Here is a 27,356-nt window from a genome sequence, read left to right as displayed (position 1 = left end):
GAGCGTTGCTTTTGGTGGCCGAGAGATCGAGGTTGACTGGATGGGTAGCCCTGGGGAAGCCGAGAAGGAGAATGTGGTGAACGCACTGTGGAGAATTAAGGAGCAACTTTAAGATGGAATTATTGGTGTTTCCATCACGGCTCCGCAGCTTAAGAACCTGACATAGTGTCTGTGAGGATGTGGGTTAGATCCCGGGTCTCGCTCAGTGGGTTAAGGATCCCACCTTGCCACAGGCTGCAGCATACGCCGCAGATGAGGCTTGGATCTGGCATTGCTGTGGCACAGCCAGCAGCAGCTCCGGTTCAGCCCCTGGCCTGGGAACTTCCACATGCTGTGGGTGTGGCCATAAAAAGAAAAAAATGGAATTATTGTGTATTTGTGAAAAAACGGGTCAGTATGCACAGGCATGTTTACGTGTGTGCGCGCGCGCGTGCATGTGTGTGCCTGTGAAGAAAAACACCTCGCTTCACTCAGGCCCTGGAAGGCGAGACCTTCTCTCTCGTCTCCTCCTCAGTGGCCAGCGTGTGCCCAGGTGCACAGGGTGGCTGAGTCATGGACAAAGCAGAGCCAGGAGCCAGGCTGGCCGAGTGACCTGTCGTAGAGTGCCTGGCCCTGGCCAGCCTGCCGCCACCACCTCGAGAGCAGGTCACTTTGTTCCGTCACGGAGATGGAAGCAGGGTCGGGTGGCGGGCGGAAACTGCTCTGCTGAAAACCTGCCGTGTGCCAGGGACTGGGCGGGGGTCCCTGCACGTTAGGGATGATTGCGCCGATTTGAAAGGTGAGGAAACCGAGACTCAGAATTGGTTTGCTCCGCATTATGTAGCCGGACCAGAATTTGAATCCAGGTCTCACTTCCTCCAAAGCCTTTTGTTCATGCTTTTCTTTTTATTACACTCCACGCAGCCCTGAAGAGGCAGGAAGAGGAGGCATTTCAGTCTTCTTTCTCCAGCCCTGCTTCCAGAGGGGAGCTGCTTCCGCCACTCCCAGGGCCCAGGCGGGTGAGCACAGGTCACTGACCCACGGAGACGAGAGGAGTCTGGCCGCGCCGGGTTTCTCCTGGCCGCGCCCGCTCTCTCCGGTCCCCGTGCCAGCTCGCCGTCTCCCTTGTTCTGTGGCACAGCAGCCGCTAAACTGGTCTCCTCATCCCTGCTTTCTGCTCTGACTCCTTTCACATCCAGCCTCCTTCAGCTGTGAGGTTAATTCTGAAATTTCTTTTGCCAAAACTTTGAGTGACAACCCCACTTGCCTGCGGTGAGTGAGAGTCCCCGGAACCACAGGTAGGTCTCCTCTTGGTGCCGGCTGATGGGAACCAGTGTTGAGGAAGATGCTGAGGCTCCTTCAAAGGCTCCTTTGGCAGGAGCTGCTGGGAGAGAGTCATGGCTCATGACTAAGATACAGGAATGCAGGACTTAGATATAGATTGGGTTTATACTTGTATTTTTTATTATATTATTTTTATTTTATTTTATTTTATGTTTGTCTTTTGGTCTTCTGTCTTTTTTTTTTTTTTTAGGACCACACCCGCGGCATATGGAAGTTCCCAGGCTAGGGGTCCAATTGGAGCTGCAGCTGCCGCCCTACGCCAGAGCCACAGCAACACCAGATCCAAGCCACGTCTGCGACCTACGCCACAGCTCACGGCAATGCTGGATCCTTAACCCACTGAGCGAGGCCAGGGATCAAACCTGCAACCTCGTGGTTTCTAGTCGGGTTCTTTTCTGCCGCGCCACGACAGGAACTCCGTATTTTTTAACTAAAAGATAGTTTATTATGAATAGAAATGTACAAAATGAAAGCAGTGCCATAAAACAAAACAAACGATAGTTCATTATTGAAAGTATCACTCTTCATACGTCCTCTCATTAAGATGCTTCAGAAAAGAATGTGGAGGTAGAGGGAACGAGCAGTGGCACACGCGGGTGGCAAAGAACAGGGCACCCACAGCAGTTTGGTCCGTAGCCCCGTGCGGATGTGCACTTGGGCGGTGTGCTCCCCGGAGAACCGTTCCTTGAGGCTCAGAGCGGATGGTCACGAGTACACGTGAACATTATTGTCACGGGGTCCTTGAGACAGACTTTGGTGGCCTTCCTGAAAACCAGAAAAAGAACCGAGGGGTCTTTATTTTGTATCTCACACATGCTGACCCCTCTACCAGCCAGCTCACAGCAGTGATTTTGTGTGCAGCACGAAATAGTGCAACACTCAGAGCACGTGTTCTCCGACACAGTCAACCACAGCGCCCCCTGCAGGTTGTCCGCTGACTGCAGGTGTGTGATCACAGCAAAGAAATGGGATAGAGGTTCAGACCCTGGGAGTATGTATTTCCCAGGCAAAATCATGTAAACTGAGGAGGCTATGAAATCAGAGCATACAATTCCCCACTAGGTGGAGCACTCCGTAGAGGGGGAAAAAATACAAGATACGGAGTTCGGTTACTGTGGGCCCTTGACACAGAATCATGAAGTTACCCACAAATTCAAAGCTAGAGCCGGAAAGCGTCCTGTGTTCTCCCCATGAGGAACTGGGGCTTAAAAGGAGGATCTCTGCCTGCAGTTTTCCTGAGTAACAGTTACGGAAGGTCTCAGGCGCCTCCCTCTTGCCCAGGTGCCTGCCGGGGGCCCCAGAGTCAGAACAGAAGAGGGGTCTGGGCAGACCGCGCGTGGGACAGATCCACGCGGGTTTTGCAGTGTCAGGTGGAATGAAAGAGCAGCCAGTGTTGGCCCATCTCTGCTTCGATCTTCTAAGGACATAAGATGGGGCTGGAACCCCGAGGGCTCAGGGTCTGGACTCTGGAGGCACCAGCTCTGAGCTGGATGGTCTGAGGACGAGAGGTGAGGGGCAGGAGCCCCTTTGAAATAACCCTCTTCGGGCTCCTCAGAATCCAGCAGCCAGCAGTTCCTAGGAGCCAAATGGCAGCGGACAGATGGTGGGGAAGACTTTGCCTTTGTCTCTGGTGGAGCTCTTGTACCACCGGAGGCTGAAACAATGCATTTTACATGTTGAGGAACAGAGTTACAACTCAGAGAGAGGAAAAATGTCCTCTCAGAGTTCACAACAAATAAACTTTTCTTTTCCCAAACCATTTGCCCACGTGGCGGAGTTTCCCAAAGGCTGCCGATGAACACTGGCTGCCTCGCTGTCCTTCTGAGATCTGACCTGCCTTCACACTCTCCATATGTTCCCACCCATTTGGTGTTTTGCTTTTTTTTTTTTTTTTTTTTTTTTTTTTTTGCTTTTTAGGGTCACACCTGCAGCATATGGACATTCCCAGGCTAGGGGTCCAATCTGAGCTGCAGCCGCTGGCCTACGCCACAGTCACAGCAAAACCGGATCTGAGTCACGTCTGTGATTGATGGCACAGCTCACACCCACACGGGATCCTTAACTCACTGAGCAAGGCCAGGGATTGAACCCTAGTCCTCAAGGATACTAGTTGGGTTCGTTACCACTGAGCCGCAACAGGAACTCCCAGAAATGAAATATTTTCAACATTTCCATTTGAGTGTTAGACATACTTAGGTGCTGGGAAAACTCCCGTTATCATGCAGCGGGCAGGTTGTCTGAAGAAAGGAGTTGTTGCCGTCTTGATGCTGTGTCATGAAGCTTTTCTTTTCATGTCTGAGTCACCGTGGCTTTGCGCTCAGTTGAGCAAGGTCGGGGATTCCACAAGGAAAAGGAAAATGCAGAGCTGCTGAAGGGCAGATCCCAGCTTTTCGAGGGAAGTAATCCTCGCCCACGGAGGTCAGGTCCTGTCCCAGGCCCTCTGGGCAGGGTGCAGGCGCCCCCACTCTGGCGGAGAATTTGACGGCCGCATCGTTCACGGCCAGCCATCCCTAAGGAAGGGCCGTTTCTGACTCCTTTTCTTTCTTTAAGGCGTCTTCCTGAGTCTTTAGAAGTCCATCTTCTGCAGCCTGAACTTGATCACACGCTGTTTCCCTAGATTAGGTTTTTACCTTGTGAACCCTGGACATTGTATATATATTTTAAAAATTTACATACAGTGCACTTTTCTGGGGAGAGTCCTCGGCTTTGATCATTTCCGCAGAGGGGCTCGTGGTTCAGGAAGGGTTTCGGCCCACGCCTTGGCTTCCTAGCTTGGCTTTGGAGCCCTGTGGCCCTCGGCCCCGTCTGTCTCTGTACCTTCGCCCCCTTCCCTGCTTCAGCACAGCGCCCTCTGCCTTTCGTCCTGACTGGCACGGACTTCCTCCCTCTTCTCTAAATTATTCCTGTTCTTCGAGGCATGGTTCACGCCTTTTCCCTTAGAAACCTCTGATTTGCTCCAGCCTTTCCTGCATTTCTAGTCTGCGGATCGAGATGCCATCCTGCCAGAATCCTACTTAGACTCAGAACTGTACTCTCCTTGGCACCGCTCGGCCTGCTAAGCACAGAGAGGCTTTGTAGATTGCAAGAAAGTTTTGTGCAAAAAAAGGTTTCTGTCTCACAGAAAATCACCACCAGGGTTCCTGGCCTCTGGTACTTTCTCGGCTACGTGGGCGGTGGTTTCTGGTAAAAGACACTTAACCGCGCCTGTGTTTCAGGGCCCAGGACTTGGACCAGAAGAAGTCTTTCTGACCAGAGGCGAGAAAAGAGGGTTTCCCGCCCTCCTTTCCTGACGCGCTCCCTTCCACCCTGTGCCCCATCACACCAGCCCTCTTTCAGGGCCTCCTGTGTCCTGTGCCACCCTCTCCTCTGGGGGAGAGGCCTTCCCTGCCCGCGACACTCCTCGCCCCGGGGCCCCCTCTCGTCTGGCCGACTCTCTCTGGTCACCTCTCCCGAGGCGCCCCCTGGGTCGTTGAGACGGGTTGGGTTTCCTGGTTGTGCCCCCACAGCCCCTTCCCAGCAGCCTTCCAGCGCAGTGCTGGGCTCGCTGGTCTGTCTGCCCCTGGGGCTCGGATGGTGCCCGGCCTGTTGCTCTGCAGCCGCGTGGGCTGCGTGGGTTCGCAACCCCGGGCTCGGACCACAGGGGTGTTTACTGCAGACTGGGCCCCAGGAGCGGCGCTGGAACTGAAGCCCTGGCCTCTGTGCTGGAACCTCCGGGAGAGCAGCCCGCCTCCTTGTTCCCCCAGACGCCCGGCCCTCAGAAGCAGCTCCTGCCCGGTCGGTGAAGCACCCCTGCCTCACCGTCTCCCCCTCTGCCCCATGGCACTTCTGCTGGGCACCGCACCCGCCGGCTTGGGTTTCCCGCCACCCTGGGTCCTCCCTCCCCAGCCGGATTGCCTGGGGCTGCCCGGGGTAGAATGGAGCACATCCTGCCGATTCCTCCCTGTTCCAGGGTCAGTGCAGAGGAGGGGCGGGGAGGGGGAGGGTCGGGCCGCAGAGCCAGGGTGGACGCGGGTTCGCGGTCACCGCACTGCCCCTTCGCTAGCTTCGTGAGCCCGTCACCTCATCCAGGAAAGGAGCTTAATGAGAGTTCCTTTAGCTGCTGTGAGGCCAGAACGAGAGCAGTCCCCGCTTGCTACAGCAGCTGCGCAGTAGGCGCCGGTTCTCTTCTCTGTCCTCTCTCTCCACCCCCACATCATAGGGGCCCCTGTTACTCGGGCCCAGAACGCAGGCTGTTAGTGGGAGACTTAAAACCTCGTGTGTGTTCATGTCGACAGCAGCGATCGGGCTCCTCTTGTGTCTCAGGCACTCGCATGTAGAGTCAGGGAGACTCAGATGGACTTTGCCGGAAACCTACTCTGGCAGCTCTCTCATTCTTTCCCTCGGTCCTCAGGCTCAAAGAGGTCCAGATTCCAAAGAGCCACCAGCTGAACTTGAGACGTGCACCCTTCTGCAAACCGGGAGCGACGCACATAGGAAGTGTCATTGGGCCTTTGGGGCTCCGCACAGGAGATTCTGGGGAAGGAGGAGAGCTGCGGACTGGGTGAATCGGGGGCGCCTTGGGAGAGAGTCCTCAAGCCAGGATGTAGCCCATCACACGAAGGGGATAGACTAGGCAGAGCGCGTTCTAGACTCTGGGGAGTGTCCGGGCCCCGTGGTAGGAAAGGCACATTCTTCCGCAGAAGGATGGGACGATAACTGGATAACTGGAGAGGAGCCCGATGGATGGGCCGGAGGAGGGAGAGGGCAGAGGGCGCCTGGGGTCAGGGGAGAGTGGTCGGAGGAGCTGGGGTGGGGGTTTTGTTCTCAGAGGCCCGCGACTCTCCCCAGGCGCATCCAGCTTCCCTGCACGCTGACTTCTCATTTCTTCCCCTCTTAGGTCCATGACAAGCCGCATACTGAAAACACGTCTCTGTCTCTTTCTAGGCTGTTGTCACAAGGAGCGGATGTCAATGCGAGGCACAAACTTGGCTGGACAGCGCTCATGGTGGCAGCTATCAGCCGACACGACAGGTGAGAGGGCTTCCACGCGGGGCCCCTTCGCCCGGGCTCTGCAGACCGCAGTCCTGAGGCTTCTCCCACGCCGGCCTGGCCCTCCCCGTCTTCTCCAGAGCAGGGAGGGGACACCGCCTCAGGCGCTGGTCCACCTGGGCGGTGGAGCAGAAGGTGTGGGGAGGGTGGGCATCTGGGTCCCAGTTCCGTCGTTCACTGACTGTGTGGCCTTTGGCGAGTCATCGCTTTGCTGAAGCAACGCAGTGTCTGAAAGCCTGTGGCACGCGGTTAAGTGTCCACGTGCGACTTACTACCCGATTCCGTCGTCCGTGTCTTCCCTTGGAGGAGTCGGCAGCTGCCCTCCCCCAGCAAGGGCTCCACGCGGAGCCGAGGGGAGGGGGAGTGTTCCTTCCGTCCCAGCGGAGGCCCTCCTGTTTTCCTGCCTGCCGCCCCTTCCCCCCAGGGCGCAGCTGTGGTGTGAATATCAAAATAGCCTACTTTTTTTTTTTTTTCTGTTTTGGGTGTTTTGTTTTGCTTTTTAGGGCCGCACCCGTGGCATATGGAGGTTCCCAAGCTGGGGATCCAATCGGAGCTACACCTGCCAGCCTACACCACAGCCACAGCAATGCCTGATCCAAGCCAAGTCTGCAAGCTACACCACAGCTCATGACAGCGCTGGATCCTTAACCCACCGAGTGAGATCAGGGATCAAACTTGCGTCCTCATGGATGCTAGTCAGGTTCGTTTCCACCGAGCCACAAAGGGAACCCCTACGTTTTTGTTTGTTTGTTTGTTTTTTGTCTTTTTGCCATTTTCTTGGGCTGCTCCCGTGGCACATGGAGGTTCCCAGGCGAGGGGTCGAATAGGAGCTATAGCTGCCGGCCTACGCCAGAGCCACAGCAACGTGGGATCCGAGCCGTGTCTGCAACCTACACCACAGCTCACGGCAACGTTGGATCCTTAACCCACTGAGCAAGGGCAGGGATTGAACCCGCAACCTCATGGTTCCTAGTCGGATTCGTTAACCACTGCGCCACGACGGGAACTCTGGGAACCCCTAAATTTTTATTGTGTATTGAAGTGTAGTTGATTTATGGTGTTAGTTGCAGGTGTACAGCAAAGTGATTCCGTTATGCACATACGTATGTCTGTTCTTTTTCGGATGCTTTTCCCATGTAGATTATTACAGAATACTGCGTCTAGTTCCCTGTGCTGTGCAGTAGGTCCTTGCTGATTATCTGTTTTGTACGTAGTAGTGTGTATATGCTAATCCGAAATAGTTTACTTTGTATAGAGAATTATCTCTATTTCTCACAACCACCCACAAGATGTATGGTATTATTTCATTTTGCAGCTGAGAAAACTGAGGCCCAGAGAGAGAAAATGATTCGTCTAGGGCCACACAGATAGGATTTAGCACCTGGTCTGGCGGCCTGCAGTTGGTGCGTTTTACTCCGCCTCCCTCCGCTCTGCCAGATCCCAGGCTCGAGCTGGATGTTGCCGCCACATCCCAGTCTCTAGCTGTGGTTGTGCAAAGGAGCTGATTGAAAAAGAGCAAAGAGATGCTTGCAAAGAAGGCAGGCTGGGTGCTTTAGTAGCAGCCACTGACCTTGCCGTTGGAGGTGCCCGTTTTCACTTCCCCTTCAGGCAGATTTTTAGGCTTTTATCTACCCGTGCTGGTCACCTTCGGAAGGGTCATAAATGTGGTGGAAACCAACCAAATGGGAATTTTTTTTTTTTTTTTTTGACTGTGTCCATGGCATGTGGAAGTTCCCAGGCCAGGGATTGAACCTTCACCACAGTAGCAACCCAGGCCGCTGCAGTGGCAGCACCAGATCCTTAACCCTCTGTGCCAGAGAGGAACTCCCAAATGCGGATTTTATAATGTTGGGGTGGCACTGCCTCAGCCTGGCTGAGAGACTTGGCTGTGCTGAACCGGTCGCCTCGCCTCCTCTGCTGTGAACTCTGTCTCAGCATTCCATCTCCTTCTTTGCCTCTTTAATTCCAAGTGCTTAGTCTCTAAGAGAAAAACTTTGAGGTCAGTAGGCTTTGACCTGGAACCTGGTCCTGGCTCTGACCCTTAGTTGACTCTCAGAGTTCTTTGGACATCTTGTTGCTTCACCTGAAATCAGTGATTTCTGCGAGCATTTGGTGCGACTCTGTGTTAATCACTGGGGAAGCAGAGGCCGTAGGAGCTAGTGGTCTGACACGGAAAAGACCCGCAGGCAGAGAGGCAGAGGGCGCTGTAACCCACAGCGTCAGCACAGTGTGGGCAGGGTCCCATCCCAGCAGGGGGCTGGTAGGGGACCGAATCTGGCAGCAGAGTGGATGGATGGAGTCTCACTGCGTCCTCAGGGGAATCAAGTGAGATAATGTATGTGCTACAGGTGGCAGGTGGTGAGATGATACTCTCTGCTGCCCACGTTAGACCTCTCCACACACACACACACACACTTGTGTTTATTGTGCCGTGTTGGTAAACACCCACCCAGCTCTCCCAGCTTGCGGGTATCTCCATCTATGAGAGATGCCCCCTGGTGGAGGAAGGGTGTGTGCCCTGTGTGCATGGAGACCCCAGGGGACACTGTAGGTCTGCTGCCAGTTAGCGAGCAGAGGGCTAGTCAGTGGGGCTTGAGGACCCTTCTTTCAGAATCTAATGGGGTGTTGGTTTAACTGATTGCCTTGTCTTTATCCAGGGCCGTCAGCACACTAGTGATGCCCATTGAGCTAAGTGAGAGTGTTGGCCGGTGGCCCCTTGGGTCCCGCCACTAACTCCTGGTGTTTAAGCTTCTGTTTTGTGTCCTCCTCTTCCTTTCCGTCCCCAGGGAGGACAGGTTTTTATTGCAAACAATACACTCTCAGGTTGGATGTTTTCATGCATATCACAGAGGAATTTTGATGCCAGAGATGATCTTGACGGACAAAGATCCCTGTCCTCAAAGAGCTCATTTTGTACCAGTGGTGGTCCCTGGTCCCTGGGTAGGGAGAGGCAGGGACGGACGGTAATCAGTAAGTAGAGTGCACCAGGAGAGCGTACAGGGTGCCGGAAGATAAGAAGTACTATGGGGGAAAAGGGAAGAGAAGCATCTGGAAAGAGGGAGTGCCAGGCATACACGGGTCAGGGTGGTGAGTGGCAGAGGGAGCGCTCCCGAGGGTCGTCGCACCCACCCTAGCAAAACCTGCCGGGAAGCTTTTCCTTTCCGTGTGACCGTCTCTCTCATCAGTCACCAGACCCTTCCGGAATCGTGGCGGCCAGGCCCGAAATGCCACCCCCTTTGAATTGGCTTTGGATCCAGGGAAAGTAGAAGGGCAGCATCCTGTGCTTCAACGCTGAAAGCAGAAAACCTCCACCTCCTTTTGAATGTTGGCAGCCCCCAGGCTTAAGGGAGACCCGAGAGAAGCCCTGCCTTCGCCCTCAGCTGCCTTCAGTGCCTTAAGTCCTCGGAGACAGAACACAATAGTCTCTGTCCTTCAGGGGATTAACTTCCTGTGAGCTTTTATTTGCATATGTATTTGTTATTTAATTTTGAATAGTAAAAAAAAAAAGTGCTATTTTATTTAATTTTGAAAAGAAAATACAGTGCTGTAGAGCAAAACATTAAAAGTAAGCATGGGCACTTATTTATAATTACTCCTACCTTTCATTTCCAAAAAGAGTTGGAAGTGACTTAAAAATTCAAATACAAATGTGCACTGGAGAGTTAAAACTGGGTCAAGAGCAGGTAAAAGGATATTGGCAAAAGGAAAGATAATGCCAGCAGGCTGGATTTGGAGATTTTCTTTTACGAAAATAGGTTTATTGTTTCAGTAGAAATAACTTAGAGAAGAAAGTAATCATCGCCTGAATTCTTTCGATTTGGAGACTGACCAGTGTATCTCTGTCCATATGTATACAGTGTCATCTAAGTGGGACCAGTATATCTCTCTCCATAGGTATATAGTGTCATCTAAATGGGACCAGTATATCTCTGTCCATATGTATACAGTGTCATCTAAATGGGACCAGTATATCTCTGTCCGTGTGTATACAGTGTCACCTAAATGGGACCAGTATATCTCTGTCCATATGTATACAGTGTCACCTAAATGGGACCAGTATATCTCTGTCCATATGTATACAGTGTCATCTAAATGGGACCAGTATATCTCTGTCCGTGTGTATGCAGTGTCATCTAAATGGGACCAAGCTGGACTCACGGTAATTCAGGTAATGAGTGGAATCTAGATTGAAGTTTCCTGACAGGCAAGGCAAAAAGGGCTGGAGCGTTTGGGTTCTTCAGGAAAGAGCTTTGTTCTGACGTCCCTTTGTGTTATTGTTTTATGCCTCCAGCAGCCGTTTTAAGAAACCGTATGTGTCACGTGCTGAAGTGTTGGGCCGGCAGCGTGGGGGGTGCTCAGATACTAAGTGAGCATCACGGCCTTTGTCTTAGGAGCTTACTAGGACTGCGGACGTCAAGGCCTCGAGCACCGTGGTGGCCATTGTCTTAAGTAGCCGTTCTGCCAAAGCTTTACCAGTGCTCTGCTGGGACAGTCCTTTTGCCAGCCTGGTAACAGCTTGGGTGTCGTATTGACTTGAGGAGCAGTTGGCGGAGGCCGGCCCCCTCTCCGCAGCGAGCCCTCCAACCGTGGGCGTTTGTTTAGCCGGAGTCTGGGTGCCTCATTCCGTGTTGCACTCTGACCCCGCCCCACTGAAGGCTAAGCCGCAGGATCCCAGGATGACCACTGGGACTTAGCACAGCCTCCACTGGCTCGTGCAAATATACCCAACCTTCAGCTAAATTCAATTAGTTTTTCTTTAAGAAGGGAAAGAAATCCAATTTGACTAAACACGGACAGACGGTGGAAGGCACTTTGATGTTACAACCTCTCGGTGATGCTTTACTTAGTCACAAGTTCATAAGCAAGAAGGCTTAATTACTTGGGAAAACACGAGATTAAAACTGGACACAATGGCTGAGTATCCGTCCTTGGGGGACTTGATTCGAACCCGTGCACCCAGTTCGTGTGTGGTGCAAACTTTGATGTGTGCTGTGACAAGCTGAAAGTCATGACCCCCTCAGGGATGCTCCTTCAGATGGCATTTGCAGGATGTGTAGGCGGAGAGGCAGGGCCTGCCAGGCCTGTTTGCTCAACTTTGATGTCCAGGCAGCCACAGGCTGCACTGTTTGCTCTTTCACTGAGGGATGGATTGGGAGCCTCCTACCTTTCCCAGTGGACAATGGCCAGCAGTGGAGTGTGACCACTGTTGACCATTCCAGGAGCCTGGCGGACCAGAACAGGGCTTTGGGAGGTGCGGAGCCTGGGGGGCCAAAAGCTGTTTCTAGGACAGCCGTTTCTCCAGATGTAGTTTTCCTTAAAGCCTAATGCTGGTTGGGTGCTTAGCGTGGAGGTAAAAATAGTCTCATGGGTTTTAACAGAAACCAAGTACTTCCAGAGCCCTTGTCCAGTGGCGTTAAGGTGTTTGTAAGTTGAAAGTGTATTTCTTTCCTGTTTTCTTCATCAGCATGTATGTGCAGGGGTTAGTGGTTTAAAAGAAAGAATGATATGATTTCTAATTCCTAAAAAAAGAAGCTGTCAAAACGCATGTCCAATGAGGAAATAGTAACCAGAAGATAGAAAGAACTCTTACAAATTAGTAGGAAAAAGATAACCCGACTTAAAATAAATAGACAAAAAGATTTGAGCAAACACTTCACTAAAGAAGAGATGGATGGCAAATAAGCACATGGAAAGGTGCTCAGCATTTAGGAGAATGGAAGTTCAATCACAGTGAGACACCACTACCCACCTACTCCAGTGGCCAAAATTTTAAAAACTGATAATACAAAGTGCTGACAAGGATGCAGAACAATTGTCATCACCACTGATAGGGACGCATAAGGGCGTAGCCACTTGGGAAAACACTTTAGCAGTTTCTTACAAGGTAAGGTGTATATTTATCATACAGCCCAGCAATACTAACTCCTGGGTATTTGTTCATGAGAAATAAAAACATATATTGGCAATAAGACCTGTATGCATATTGGCCTCAAGACCTGTATGTAGATGTTTATAGTAGCTTTATTCATAATCACCCAAAACTTGAAAACACCCAAATGGCCATTATCTAGCGAACGGACAAATCATGCTACATCCATATAGTGGACTACTACTCAGCACTGAAAAAGAACAGACTTCTTGCACATGTAATGTGTAAGCTTTATGCTAAGCTCAAGCCAGACGTGAGAAGCGACCTACAGTGTAATTCCATTTATGTGACAGTCTGGAAGAGGTGATCCTGTGGGGCAGAGGTCGTCTCAGCACTGCTGGGGTTTAGAAGTGGGAGGAAGGGCCCAAAGGAACCCTTGGGGTGATAAAAAATATTCCAAATTTTTATTGTGGTGGTGGTCATACAGCCCATCAAATTTGTGCATCCTAAAGGGATCAGTTTTATTTTGAGTAAATGATACTTTAGTAAACTGACTTAAAAAGGATTTTAAAGCTGCCGTCTCTACTTTGCCTGGTTAATCGGGACCGTTGGTGTACTGAGAATTCATGTCTGTCGTGTCGAAATTAGTTCATACTGATGACGGTCACCTGGGATATTTTGCATTCTCTCTGATGGTATCTTACGTCGGCGTATTGTATGTTCTCATTGTTGGTAGAGCGCGCAGATTGGGGGTTTCACTGAAGTAGAATCACTGATGAAGAGTGACAGAGGCGCTCTGTGAGTGGTATGCAGTGGGCCCATCTACCTTCACAAGCGGCCATGTGACTCTTTCCAGCAAGGAGACAGTGCAGGGGACGGGCCGGGAGCGTCTCTCTCATCCCACATCATTCTTGGATTCCTGGTCCCTGGACTGCCATGCGGGGAGGGCCACCGCAGTGGTGTGGCTGTGGTAGTGCTTCAGGAGCCAGAGATCCTGGAAGAGGGGGCTGGCGGGGGCAGATTCAGATCTGAGTCGGCTTGGGCTTGCTGGTTGCTCCGAAAGCCCCTGCCTGGGAGAAGGCGAGCCTGCCGGGCAGAGGCAAAGCTCCAGCAGAACTGTTTGCAATTCCCCACCGGAGTCTCCCTCCCTCCTGCTGCCGTTTCTCCCGGAGTACATTTCATCAGCCTCGGAAGGACTGCTTCCCGGCACTGCCTCCCCTGCTTGGCCAGGGTCCCTGAGGAGCGGAGCTAATGAGTGGATAACATGCCTTTGCCAAGGCCTTCCTGGACGTGGTACCTGGGCTTTGTTAATTTTAAAATGCCGCCCTCCTTGGCTAAAGACCATTTAATTCTCCTCTCATAGCAGTCATTTATTTTTAGCATTTGCTCCTTTTCTTTCCACCTTACTAAGGGGAGGGGGACATTAAACCCTATTTTTTTGGAGTTCCCGTTGTGGCACAGCAGAAACAGATCCGACTAGGAACCCTGAGGTCATGGGTTCAATCCCTGGCCTCGCTCAGTGGGTTAGGGATCCGGCTTTGTCATGAGCAGTTGCGGCTCGGATCCTGCATTGCTGTGGCTGTGGTGTAGGCCGGCAGCTATAGCTCCGATTTGACCCCTAGCCTGGGACCCTCCGTTTACCACGGGTACAGCCCTGAAAAGACAAAAGAGAACAAAACAAAACCCTAATTTTAAGAACCCAGCAGCCCAAGCCAGATTGCTGTCCTGCAGGAGCAGTTTTATCGGCCTCTCTCTCTGGGGCCAGCAGCTCCACAGGTGTTCTTAGAGCAAAGAGCTGACACTGCTCCTGTAGCTGGACCAGGGCAGAATCCCTAGGAGGCTTTTTTTCCTTGCCAGCTGGCCAGAGGCAGAGCAGGTTGAGTGCCCCTGTACTCGCGCTTTGGCATAGGTCCTTAGGAGGCCTGACAACACTGGGGTCTGTCTGCCTCAGACACCTACAGCCTCTTCCCAGTGTCCCCAGCCTAGTCTCGGCCTGGCTGCTGGCTGCTGAGCGGTGCCTCCTTCAGCCCAAGGAGACTGGCTTTGTGCTGTCTGATCTCCTGACAATAGGGGTGATGATGGCAACAGGTGACAAGACAGCTTCTCTGTGCCAGGCCATGTCGACTACTTCCCGTGTCGGCTCTGATCCTCCCTGCAGTTCTCAAGGGGGAGGGATTATTGTTTCTGTTTTACAGATAAGGACAGTGAAGCTCACAGATGCCCAAGGCTGTCTAGGAAGGGAGAGGGGGAGCCAGGATTTGAAGCCAGGTCCCTCTGGACCCCAAACCCTTGCTCTCTCCATTAGACCACACTGCCTGGTAGGGAAGATGCAGGGAGCAAAGCCACAGGATGAATCGGGCAGTGCCAGGACTAGGAGTCAGGTCAGCTCAAGCAGGGTTTCTTTAGACCGCTGTGTGCGAGACGACCTAGAGAAGTCCATACACTAACAAACTAGTCTCCTTGTCCTCAGAAAAGCTGTCAGGAAGGGGCTGAAACTAGCCCCACTTTAACCGTAGAATGAGGCAGAATATGCTCAGTGCCCCAAAGACCAGCTTTGCGTGCTGAGCCGGTGGCAGGAGCCCATTCACGTCAGGCGGGCCCAGAAGGATGCCCAGGCTTGTGGCGGGGACAGGTGGGCCATTTCCAGAGTAAGGGCGGTCGGGAGCATAGGCTCCTAAAGGTGAGAAAGTAGGGATGGGACCCAAATCACAGGGGACCCGGCAGGGTCCGGAGACCAGCGGTCGTGAAGGACAGGCCCTCCAGCAAGGGCCGTGGGCCTTGCCCGCGCCGGGGCCGTGAGCCCCGGGGCTGTGAGCGCCAGCGCTGGGCTGCCTGGGTCCAGACCAGGCTTTTCCTCTTGGCAGCTTTTTCCCTTCGTTTCCTCAGCCATAAAACGGAGGTGCTAGGCCGAGCTACGTTGAGTGTGTGATACACGCAAAGTGTTTAGAACGGTCCCTGCCCCGTGCCAAGCCCTCGGTAAGGGCTTGCTGCTTGAGTTAACAGTAGTACAGTCGAGGTGGCGGTGCTGGAATTGTTACTACGACGAACACTGCTGCCGCTGGTTGCGAGCCCCGCCGGGGGGTTAGTGCGTCTCCTGTAGGTAAGCCTGTCTTTGGTGGAGCTCGGCTCTTCCTTTGCACCAGTGTCTCCCGGATGCCGCCGAAGCGGAAGGGCTCTGGAGATATGTCTTCCACTCCTTTTCGTCTAAGAAGCTGGGACTAGAACACAGGACCCTAGAGCAGGGGCGCCTTGATGTGGGGCAGGCTCTCATCCCAGGTGGCTACCTGCCCGTGAAACACAGTTGCCAGCATTTCCCAGCAAGGAAGGGTGAGTGCGGGTGCTGGCCAGGCGCCCGGAGTGCCAGCACCGTGACCCCAGAAGAGCGAGCCGAGCTTGATGGCTCTCCCACCGCTGCCACCAAAGTGGCCGATGATCTCTGAGTAACAAAGAATCATTTCTAATCCCATTTGGAATCATTGCCCACGATAATCCTGTTTTGTAGTAATGATATTCCAATTCCAGCAGGCACCCGCTTCTAGTTTGGCAGGCGCATGCGTTGACCTCAGGCCACCCAGCCACTGCTCTCTCGAAAGCGATGCCAGCTCATTTGCCTAACCTGACAGTCTTGGGGAGCCCCCTCTCCAACAGTGCATCCCCTCCTAGGATTCTGTGTTCGCGACTGTCTTCATAGAGAGGACCGCTGGGACCCAAGAGCCTCCACTGCTCATCCTGTTCAGCAGCTTGGGGAGGGTGTTCTGTTCCCTGGGACTGTGGTGTGGTTCTCTCTTGGACCTCTTTAAAGACATCAGGCCCAGGCTGTGAGTCTGCTTATTTGCATAGGGCTGTCAGGTTGCCGGGTCAGGGATGCACCGTAAATACGGTAGGTGCCTGGATTTGGCGCTCTCGTGATATCTGCATGAATAACATAGGACGTAGCAAATAGACTGAGGAATGGTGAAGGATCTGGTTCGTTGTTTATGAATGGGTATTAGACTGGAGAGCAGTCTGTATTGGTGAGCCACAGGGTCTGTTCTATTCAATAGTCATATCACTGACTCTTTTGAGACCATCGATAAATGCCAGCCAAACTGGCAGATTAAATGAAGCTTAAAGACACAGCCGATGTGTTGGGTGAAATAATCAGAGACGTGGGGAAAAAAAAAATAAAAATGCCTCAGTGGACTAGAGCCCTGATTAAATCTGTGGTGATTAAAAATTAGCAGGGATGAGTGTTTCAATCTGTAGTTAGAACCAAAAACCTACTGTAAAAGCCAAGGCGACCCCCGTTGAGCAGTTTTAGCAAGTAAGCCTGGGAGCCGCCTGGACACTCAGTGTGTGCATCAACAGTGCAGTGTTAAGGCCTTGGAAGTTAATTGAGTCACCGAATACACTGGCCTCTACTGGGCCCTGTGTGCACGGGACCAGATGACCAGGCACGGTCCTTAGTTGGGGAGCACAGCCTAGTTGTGTGTGGCCAAGTGGGGAAGAGCAGGAGCAGGGGCCTGAGTTTAAAACCCAGCTCTGCTTCTTAGCAGCTCGGTTTCCTTTTTGGCAAAATGGGAGCAATAAGAGCACCTCCCTCAGCGTAGGGTGGTTTTGAAGATAAAAATGCACATGAGGGAGTTCCCATTGTGGCTCAGTGGTTAATGAACCTGACTAGTATCCATGAGGACGTGGGTTCAATCCCTGGCCTCACTCAGTGGGTTAAGGATCCCGTGTTGCCGTGAGCTGTGGTGTAGGCTGGCAGGTACAGGTGCAGTTTGACCCATAGCCTGGGAATCTCCATATGCCACATGTGCAGTTCTAAAAAAGAAAAAAAAAAAATGCTCATAAGACTGCTTAGTGCATGGTAAGCCTAGGACAAATGCCAGCGCCATCATGCTCTATGGGTCATTTGCCTGGAAGCACCTAGTCTAGCCCATGCTGTGGAAAGAATCCCTAACAACCAGGGCTCGACCACACTGGCCCATCAGTTTGGTGACCATATATTATGAACCACAGATTGAAAGACATGAAAGTGTGTTTAGAACGAGGCTAAGGATGTGAAACTTAGATTGTCCTGAAACCCTGTGACAGGTTATCTTAGTTTCATGGCCCTCTGCTTTTTTTTTTTGGTCCATGCCTATGGCATCCGGAAGTTTTGGGGCCAAGAATCGAACCGTGGTCCTCTGCTTAATGTGCCAGGTCGTCCTTGAGCCTTGCCCAGGTTCTCTCCCCTTGTCTCGGCCCATTGCTGCTTTTGACCCTTGTCCATCTCAATCAGATGCTTTTCCCAGCCAGCTGTTATGACCCTCTGAAAATTATCACTGTCCCTGGTACCTAGTAAGGGCTGAGCAGCTGTGAAATAATAAGACAGACCCATGGATGCTCGGATGGGTGAAAACCAGTGTGGTTTAGGGAAGTGTGGACCAGGTTTGGCCCCAGGCAGACACGGATTTGAATTTGGGTTCCTTGTTTATTTAGTGTGTACACTTGGCCAACTCGCGTTCTCCTGCCGAGCCTCAGTGTACCCATGCGTAAAGGAGCTCCGTGCAAGTGGTCATGAGGATCTGGCCCGGGAGAGGGCTCGCCCCCCGGGGCTGCTCTCTTTCCATTACTCATCTTTGCCTTTGGAGGGAGTGAGCAGGCTGTCACCCTCGCTCAAGGGGACTGGGCACCTGTTCTGCACAGGGGCCTTGCTTCCCGCCCCATCTTTAGTTTGTTGAAGGAAAACGGCCCTCCCGCGCCCAGCTCACGTCCCCACCGCACAGGACCTCCAGATCCCGCCGGGGCCGGGCCTCTGGCTGGGCCGCCCCACCTTCCCCACCCTTCGGACTGGCCGCTGGACCCAGCGAGCCACATGTCCGTCGAGCCACATGTCCGTCGACGTTGCCGCTGACCTCCTGAACCGTGACCTCCTTGCCGCCTCCCCTCTTGGAGCTGTGCGCTGGGCTGCGGATGGGTCACTCTCTGTCTTCTCTTTGGGACACAGTGACGCTGCGCTTGGCTGCGGCGGCAGAGGGGAGGGGCCCTTCTCCTGAAGCGCCGCATTGTGTGGGGACGGCCTGGAGCTGGGATCACTGCCCTTCTTGCTTCACCAACTCCAGCTGCTCGCCAGGCGTCTTTGACACGCGCCTGGCCCAGCCTAGGCCTCAGCTCACGCCACAGGTTTCCTCGCTCTTTCCTAAACAATGTGACAACCCAGAGCCCTCCGGCCACTGAGAGCAGAAAGCCTTAACTTCGATCGAATTAACCGTCCCCGTGCATTGTGATGACCCACTGTCCCCAAAGCGGGAGCGCGTCAGGGCCCCCGGGAGCCAGCTTCCTGCGGGCGCTCCTGCCTCTCATCTAATTCCAACCTGCTGGGGGCTGTGGCTCCGGGGGGAGTAATGTGAGTCCCAGGAGCGGTCACTTAGGGCCACCCGTACATTTCCTCAGCTTTGCTGGGAATTGCTTGGTGGAAGGTAGGAAGGGCCTGGTGCTCAGGAGGGAAGATGGGAGTTTTCCACAGCTGAGCCACCTGCAGCCTCGTTTGTACCCTCGGGTGGGAGAAGGCTGGGCGGGGCTCAGACAGTTGCCGTCCACCTTTCCCCCCATTTCTCACCAAATAAATAATTTCGTGTATGCACACGCTCCTGCAGAAAGCACCTGTGGACCGTTCCTGTGACCCAGGCTCTGGGCGAGGAGCTCGGGAAGACGCTTGAGGCGTGGCCCTTGACCCACCATCTGCTGGGAGAGGAGGCCGGCCCGAGTGAACAGGCAGTCGTGATGTGACAAGCCGAGGGTCGCCTCCCACCACAGTGATCGTTGGCGTCCGTCCACACAGGAGTGGCGTGGACCCAGGCTGGGGGTCGGAGTAGCCTCAGTCGAGTTGGGGGCCACGTCACTAAGGAGCCCTGAAGGGGAACGCGCGCTTACCATTTGCACCGTGGGGGCTCGCCCAGCGGGAGGGGCCGCGTCTGATGGCCTTTGGCGTCTGCTTCAGGGGGTTCATTGGTTTCACTGGGTCCTTATTTCTTCAGCTCCCAAGGTCACCAGGCCAGCATAGGAATTAGAAGTTCTGCAATTGAGAGATTCCCTGAAGGAATAAACTTTCAGAACATGTGGTCACATTCAATGAATGAGTACTAGAAGGGGGTCGGGAATCAACCCTTTTTAAAAAGTCATCTCTTTGTGTTGCTACACGTATATGCAGCCTCTTGCCTCCCCCTGCTGCATGGTTCGTAGTGTATACCTACCCCATCTAACTTAGATCTCCCTCCAGCGACGAGTGCCTGATTGCCTGCAGCTCCCTCTGCCCTTTGTGGGCCTGAGAAGAATTTCACTGAGATACTGGAGTCAGGGGCAGAAGTGCTGGGTCATGGGGTAAGGGAATCTTAACATGACAAGATATGCCAAGATTGGCTTCCAGCACGGCTGCACCAGTCTGTCCCCTGGTGGTACGCAAAGAATCTGAGATCCTCATGGCTTGCCCAGCACTGGGCATTTTTCAGCTTTCTTTTTTTGGGGGGTGGGGCACTCTGTGGCACATGAAGTTCCCAGGCCAGGGATCTGATCCAGGCCGCAGTTGCATCCTACCCAGGTCCTTAAACACACTGTGCTAGGCCAGGGATTGAACCTGCATCCTGGCCCTACAGAGACGCTGCCTATCCCACTGCGCTACGGTGGGAACTCTTTTTTCTTCTTTTTTTTTTTTTTTTTTTTGGCCGTGTCCACTGCACGTGGAAGCTCCCAGGCTAGGGATTGAACCCACACCAAAGCAGCAACCTAAGCCACAGCAGGGACAGTGCTGGATCCTGCACCTGTTGTGCCGCAAGGGGATTCCGGTTTTTCAGCTTTTTCTCACTTGGGCCAATATGTTGAATTTAAAGTGCTATCTCGTTTTTAAAATTTGTCATTTCTCTAATCACAAATGAATTTGAGGATCTCTTCATATACTTAATAACTCTGTTTCCTCCTCTGAGAACTAACACGTCGTATCCTTGCCTCGCTTTTCTGTTGGGCTTCCTGATGGTAGCATTGAGGCTAAAACCCGAGTTGAGGCACCCCGCTCCTACAGACCGTTAGCTACCTGGGGGTCCGTACAGGGACGGGAGAGGCCGTGGAGCAGGGCGCTGACTGCCCTGGTTTGAATCTCGCCTCTGCTCCTTCCAACTGCGGGACCTGGGACAAGGTACTTACTCCTCCTGCCTTGGTCTCTGTCTGTCTGCCGCCACAGAGTTGTTGTGAAGATCAGGAGTTAGTATAGATGCCGTGTTTAAAACGGTGTCTGGCACAAAGGAAGTATATACACGTCCCTGCTCTTACTGTTTGACTGCTGTCTTCCTTCCGTATAGCCCCCCTGTACCCTTGAGAAAATAGATGCTTTTATCAGCAGGCGGTATAACAAAGCAGAAAGAAACCAGCTCTCAGCCTAGGATCCAAGCTCACCACTCCCCTCACACGTGGGACACTTGCCAAGGTCTTGGGCTCTGGAGCTGCGTTCTCGCCGCTGCCTAAGGCTCATCTTCAAGACCTGACCGTTGCTGATGAGCCGGATGTCCGGGCCTGCAGTGCCTGCCCGGCCCCAGCCTGGCCGGCGCTGTGCTGTTGCTGCTTCTCGGCCAGCCTGTCGGCTGGGTGCTGCCCGTCGTGACCTTCACCTTCAGTACTGATGAGGCCCAGCCTTTTTGCCTTGCCCCCGGTGCCAGTGTCTTGCTTGGTTTCTGGTTGCTCCCTGGTTTGGAGCCTACTTTTTCCCTCCACGTGGCCCCAGTCCTTGGCATCTGACCTGGCTCTTAACTCTCCGTTCCCTTTATTCTGTTTCGGCTGTGAACTTCTTGGCACTCCTGGGGCCTGGCCTGCTGCTAAGAAAGCGGCTTGCGTTAGCTTTCTCTGAACGGGCTGGCCGCCTGCCCTCCTTCCGCCTGCTGCATCCCACAGGTCCCCAGCGGTCTTTTGGTCATCAGAGCTAACCAGTCAAGTAGTCCTTTAGCCTGATCCTGGCTGGCTCCCCCCCCCCCCGGAGCTTCGGCCCAGAGCTCTTGAGTTAGGTGCTTTGTAAGTGTGAGACGGCCCTTGGACAGAAAGCCTCCTAGCCATTGGTAAGGTGTTTGGTGCCACGCTTGGCCACTGAGCAGCCACAGTTCCTTTCATCCTAGCTGTACCTCACAGTGGGGCTGCAGCTTTTGAGTTTTATTAAAAGTGAAAGGAATCTTCTCCGAAATTGCAGAATGAGTCACCAGCTTGGATGCTTACCCTTTCTGGACTCCCAGGCTGGTGAAGTGAATTGCCCACCCCCTTGATTGGGTTAGCCGCCCCGGGGCCTCACCGCATCCCTCTCCGCCCCCCCACCCTGCCAGACCACGGTTTGCCCTCTGGGGCCGAGGACAGCATACTTGGTTGCTTGGTCACGTCTTGCAGCCTGCAGATTGGACAGGTGGAATCAATGCTCATGAACCCGGAGAGGCCCAGGTAGCACAGTTAGTGACACTAGCTGCCTGCAGGGACAGCCTGCCACGGGAGAGCGTGTGATTGAACGGTGATTGGACACAGCAGCTGAGGATTAACCAGATTATGTCCCTTTGAGTTTAGATTGACAAACCCCTCTTGATAGATTTTAAAACAAGCCACCTTGTCCAGAATATAGAAGAGCTGCCTCTAAACACAGGGCTGTGCCAGCCTGAGTCGTGGGGGTGGTTAGGTATAGATCTGCAGCCCACCTCAGCCCAGATTCTTGTTACCATCACTGCAGTTGTGTGGACACCCAGAAGGGAGTTCATATTTGTGGATCTTCGATATGCCAGGCGCTGTGGAGTTCACCTACTTAAAACCTCCAAGGGAGGCCTCGTGATCTCTATTATGCTGGCAAGGAAATGGAGTCTCGGCGGTGTGATTGTCCAAATCATAGTAAACGATAGCGCTTTGACTTGAACCCAGGTCTCCCTGTTCTTGGAAAATGTCACACTGTCTTGGAAGTTCCTGTTGTGGCTCAGCGGGTTAAGAACCCGACCAGAGGAACTCCTCTTGCGGCTAGCATCCATGAGGACACAGGTTCGATCCCTGGCCTCCATCAATGGGTTAAGGATCCTGCGTTGCTATGGCTGTGGCATAGACCAGCGGCTACAGCTCTGATTCAACCCCAAGCCTGGGAACCTCCATATGCCGTGGGGTGTGGCCCTAAAAAAAGACAAAAACAAAAACGAAACACCTAATGTTTGTTGAGCGCTAGCCTCACATGTCAGGCACTGTTGGAGCACATTACACACACTTAACACATTCGTGTGAGCTGGAGAGTCTTCATGTCCCTGATAATTATGATTGCAAAGTGATAATTTCCTGACGTCATCATTTGTTTTGTATTAGTTGTCATTCCAGAGTAAAGAAGCGCTTTCCTTCTTGCCCCCTGATTTACCACTTATTTTCAGGATGGACTTGGCGTCTTGGTGTGCTCGATGGGTGATCGCCCGATGGTGTCATTATTCATGCTGATGCTCAGACTTTAAAGCCATCGTCTGACTTGTGTACCGTACTACAGCCTTCTCTTTCAGCTGTTGTTCTTACTGCCTGTAGGTTGCCCATCTCTAACAGCCTTTTTGTACTTCTTAACTTTTAATCTGCTGGGAGACAGGAAGACCGGTATCAATCTCAGCCAAATGACGTGTAAACTATCAGTAAACAGTCTCCAAGTGAGAACCTGACAGACTCTGCTGTGAGTTAAATATCTCAGCTGCTGTGAGCTTTAGGAGTTCTCATTGTGGCTCGGGGGTTAAGGACCTGACATCGTCTTGTGGGGATGCAGGTTCGATCCCCAGCCTCACTCAGTGGGTTGAGGATCTGGCCTTGCCACAAACTGTGGCATAGGTCTCAGATATGGCTCAGATGCGTTGTGGCCATGGCAGTGCCATAGGCTATAGCTGCAGCTCCGATTTGACCCCTGGCCTGGGAACTCCCATATACCACAGGTACAGCCTTAAAAAGAAAAAAAAAAAATCTGAGTTTTAGACATGGATTTTAGCCGCTCAGAGATGCTTCTCATGTCTCTCTGGGATCACAGTTCATATCCTGGATAAATCGCCTGCGAAAGGTAATTCTTAAGCTCCTTTTAGGTAAGGGGAGTGGACACGGGAGACTCCTTGGCCGTGTTAGATCAGATGTGGAAGAACCCCATCTATGTAGGCAATAGAGTCTGAGGGTTTCTGTTTATTCGGGGTTTTTTTGGCTGTGCCCATGGCATGTGGAAGTTTCGGGGCCAGGGACTGAACCTGCATCACACAGTGATCCGAACTGGCACAGTGACAGTGCTGAGTCCTTAACCCACTGCGCCACAAGAGCGCTCCCTCTGGTCTCTGACTTGCATACGAGGACTGTGTGTGCGCGTGGGAGTTAGTGAAATTCATTCACCCATTCAGCAAATAATTGGGCAGGTCCTGTGCCTTTGGAAGCTTATGAAATTCAAGCCAGTTGATACAGGGAAAACCAGCAACACTGCTGTTTACAGATATTGAAAAATTAGCAAAGAAGAGAAACCAGCTATAATTCAGCTTTTGGGCGGTGGGGGCAGCGTGGCATGCAGTGGCTTGATGTGGGATCTCAGTTTCCAGACCAAAGATTGAACCTAGGCTGCGATGGTGAAAACGCAGAAGTCTAACCACTAGATCAGCAAGGAACTCCTTGTAGTCTGGCTTTTTAACAATTACGATTTTTTTAAATGCTTGCCATTTATGCCTTCAAAAGCATTAATAGTTTTGAAGGCCAGTAAGCAAAAAATTAAGATACTAAGAGGAAAATAAGCAAAAGACATTATTCGTGAAAATAAAAACACAGTTGATTTTTATGATTCCTGAAAGAAACACAGCTGACCCTTAAACATTTTTTTAAGTCCAACCTCAGTAGTATTCAGAGAAATGCAAGTTGGAAGCAATGTGATTCCATTTTCTGTTTACCAAAGTCACACATTATGGAAAAAAAACAAAACCAAACCCATTTTGGTGTAAGGAAGGCACACCAGTTAGCATCATCCTTCGTTTGCTAGTAAAAATAAAAATTGGTCCTATCTTCCTGAAAGGCCGTTTAGTAATGCTTATCAAAAGCCTTAAAAATGCTTATGCTCTTGTTCTGAAAATCCATCTCCTGGGGATTTATTCAAAGGAAATAATTAAGGGATTGTTGCTGCAATATTAAAAAGTTGGGGACTGGCTACAGTACAGACTAGCCTTATGATCGTGTGCTGTGCGGTCATTAAAAGCAGTGTGATAGGCAAGTATTTAACACCCGGAAGGGCTGTGTATGTGTGTTTAGGGAGAGGTTATATATGATCTCAGTTTTTGTAAATAAAAGTATGCAGACATTGAAAAAACTGGAAGGCGTAACATATTCCAAAACATTTTTTCTTTTTTTGGCCGCCCTGTGTGCAGCATGTGGCATTCCTGGGCCAGGCAGGGGTCAGATCTGTGCTGTTGTTGCGACCTTAGCCACCATGGCAACGCTGGGGTCTTAACCCACTGTGCTGGGGATTGAACCTGTGTCCCACTGCTCCCAAAACACCGCCCATCCTGTCGCGCCACAGCAGGAACCGCAACGTTTTGTCTTTTGGATTAGCTGTACTTTCTGAATTTCTTACAGTGAACACAAACCTTTTTTTTCCTAGTGACGAAAAGGAAAGTTCTAGCAGGAATGCTGCATACACAGTGGAAGCTAACATACACAGAGCACTTCTGGGTCAAGCACTGTGCTTGGTGCGTCGTCAATTCACCTAATTTAATCTCACTGGCGAGGCTTCTGCCTCCTCATCCTGCTCCCTCCTGTCCGTTCTCGCGCAGCCACAGGAGTGATTCATCTAATAGCAAAGTTTGGGAGGAACCGCACCAAAGTATGAATAGTGGTTACGCTTAGAATTTAGATTAAGGAAATGAAGACTTTCGCTTTCCCACACACTGCTTCAGTGTGATTGGCATTTTGAAGAATATGTTTATCTTGTTTATTGTAAGGGTTTTTTTCTGTTAGAGTTGATTGGCAGTGTTCTGTCAGTTGCTGCTGCACAGCCCAGTGCCCAGTCTGCATCTGTCTCGCGTGGTCCTCCGTCCTGGTGTAGACGTAGTTCCCCGTGCTGCACGGCAGGCTCTCTGCTGATCCCTCCACAGGCGGCAGTTTGCATCTGCCAGCCCCCGACGCCCAGTCCATCCCGCTCTTGCCCGCTCCTTGGCAACCGCAAGTCTGTTCTCCAGGTCCATGAGTTTGTTTCTCTTCTGTGGAGAGGTTCGTTTGTGCCGTGTGTTAGGTTCCAGATAGGAGTGTATCCTATGGTGTTTGTCTTTCTCTTGCTGCCGTATCTCACTCAGGGTGAGAGTCGCCAGTTCCGTCCTAAAACCATGTTTCTCTTTGGAGTGCGGAGGACCGGCCTGTGCTGCCGTGTCGCCTCCCCTCATCCCGTCCCGGGCGCGCCTGTCTCCCTCTTTGCGTCCCCTCGCACCCTCTGCTCCGGCTCGTCTCTCTCCAGGTGAAGCTTCGTGCTCTTCTGCCTCCCGGATTTATCACTTCGCCATCGCGGATCGGGCTCCTCAGCCTTTCTCGAGTCTTCCGTACCTGAACTACCACAGCCTCTGGGAGGCCTGTCTTGATCCCCTCCCTTGGTTTCCCACCGAAATAGCCTTTATCATACTTGGCTGTCATTTTAGGCAGAGTTGTTGTCCCTGAGGCCTGGCCCCTGGCCCCTTCAGCAGTGCCTCGAGGGGCCAGTGCGTGGTAAGTAATTGCTGAGTAAACACTTCGGACTTGACAGCGCGGACAGCGAGCCTTGAGCCTTCGGTGTGAGAGGACTCGTCCAGAACCTCTCAGCCGGGGAAGTTTCTGGCTGCCTTTCCCACCCTTGTCTCCGATGCTCGCCGAGGTCCTGTCCTTTCTGTTGTCCTGCTCACATGAGCAGAGGCAGAGCCAGTCCCCAGACGCGCCTCGGACTCGGGGCCTTCCTGCTTCTGACCCTCGTGTCTCCTGCTCTCCTCCAGCGTGGTGCAGGTCCTGCTTGCTGCCGGTGCGGACCCGAACCTCGGGGATGATTTCAGCAGTGTTTACAAGACCGCCAAGGAGCAGGGGATCCATTCTTTAGAAGGTAAGCATGGGCACCTGCTGTGGCTTCCACGCGGCCCTGCTCTGTGCCGGCTCCACCGGCAGCTCGGGCTGGGAACGCATGCCAAGCCCGGAGGGCTTGGGGCAGCAGCCCTTCACAGCCCCCTCGGGCTTGGTAATTTATGTCCCTTCAAGTCTTGGGGAAGAAAATAGAGGCCCCATTTCGTGACCTTGGGGAGGGGTAGGAAGACCTCTGAACTGCTGTTCTCCCAAAAGTGCCTCAACCCGTGGAGTCTCAGCTGCGTGGACAGGGGAGCAGGTTTCCATGAAATAACGTAAGGCAGCTGCGAGGACTGTGGACCTGTTCTTCCTCCACGTCCTGAGACTTCTAGCCGTCTCAGCCCTGCCCCGGAACCAGAAAGCAGCCTCACCACTGTCCTCAGCCTCTGAGGCCCCTCGGCACTGCTCTGAAGGCTGTTTTTACCCCGCCTGCGTGTGGAACGCGGTCCCCCCTCTGAGACGGGCCCTCACCTTCCTGCGTGACCCAGGACCCGGAGTGGCCCTTGTCTGCGCCTCCTCGATGTCTGTGCTTGGCGACTGGGGTGGTCCCCAGTGCCTCCCTGGGGTGGTGTGGGCGGTTGCCTGGACTTCTCCGGAGAACAGAGGTGGCCCTGTACCGGGGCTTGGTCACGCGGCCGGTGGAGGGTACCTGGGCAAGTTAGTCTGTGTGGCCTCTGGTGAGTAGTGTTTCGAAAGGAGGGTTGAGAAGAGAGCGGGCTGCTTTGATTGCAGACAGAAATGAATATTTTACCTTGGAGCCTTGCTTGTCCAGATCGGCCCTGTTGCCCGGCCCGATCCTGGATCACGCGCTGGGCAGCTGAGCCGCGGCTGCTTTAGGGTTGGCACGGATGCCGGGAGGACAGACCACCTTGCTGACGGCCCGAGGGTCAGGACGTTGCCCTGAGGAGAGGTTCAGCCTCAGTGTGAGGAGTGTGCTCAGGGTCTCGGTCCCTGGAGCTGTCCCCAGTGGGGCTGCAGGGTGGGTCGGGGGTAGGGGTAGCCCAGGGCACGGGGTCCTTGCTGCCCCAGCAGCGTGAGGGAAGAAGTGTCAGGA

At 52.8% G+C, this 27,356-nt stretch overlaps 1 protein-coding gene across 4 annotated transcripts in view; it reads left to right on the top strand.

The window, feature by feature from the left end:
- CLPB (caseinolytic mitochondrial matrix peptidase chaperone subunit B) overlaps positions 1-27,356 on the top strand; it is a 144,407-nt gene that overhangs the window by 26,096 nt on the left and 90,955 nt on the right. For all 4 annotated transcript variants that reach the window (XM_047754161.1, XM_047754160.1, XM_047754158.1 and 1 more), the window contains exons 3-4: positions 6,247-6,333; positions 26,182-26,285. In XM_047754161.1, coding sequence (XP_047610117.1) covers positions 6,247-6,333; positions 26,182-26,285 — 191 coding nt within the window. The remainder of the gene's footprint in view (positions 1-6,246; positions 6,334-26,181; positions 26,286-27,356) is intronic.

Source organism: Phacochoerus africanus, chromosome 11 (genome assembly GCF_016906955.1).
Source record: "Phacochoerus africanus isolate WHEZ1 chromosome 11, ROS_Pafr_v1, whole genome shotgun sequence".
NCBI classification, from domain to species: Eukaryota; Metazoa; Chordata; class Mammalia; order Artiodactyla; family Suidae; genus Phacochoerus; species Phacochoerus africanus.
Note: the sequence above shows the minus strand (reverse complement) of the source record. Positions and strands in the feature narration are given on the sequence as shown.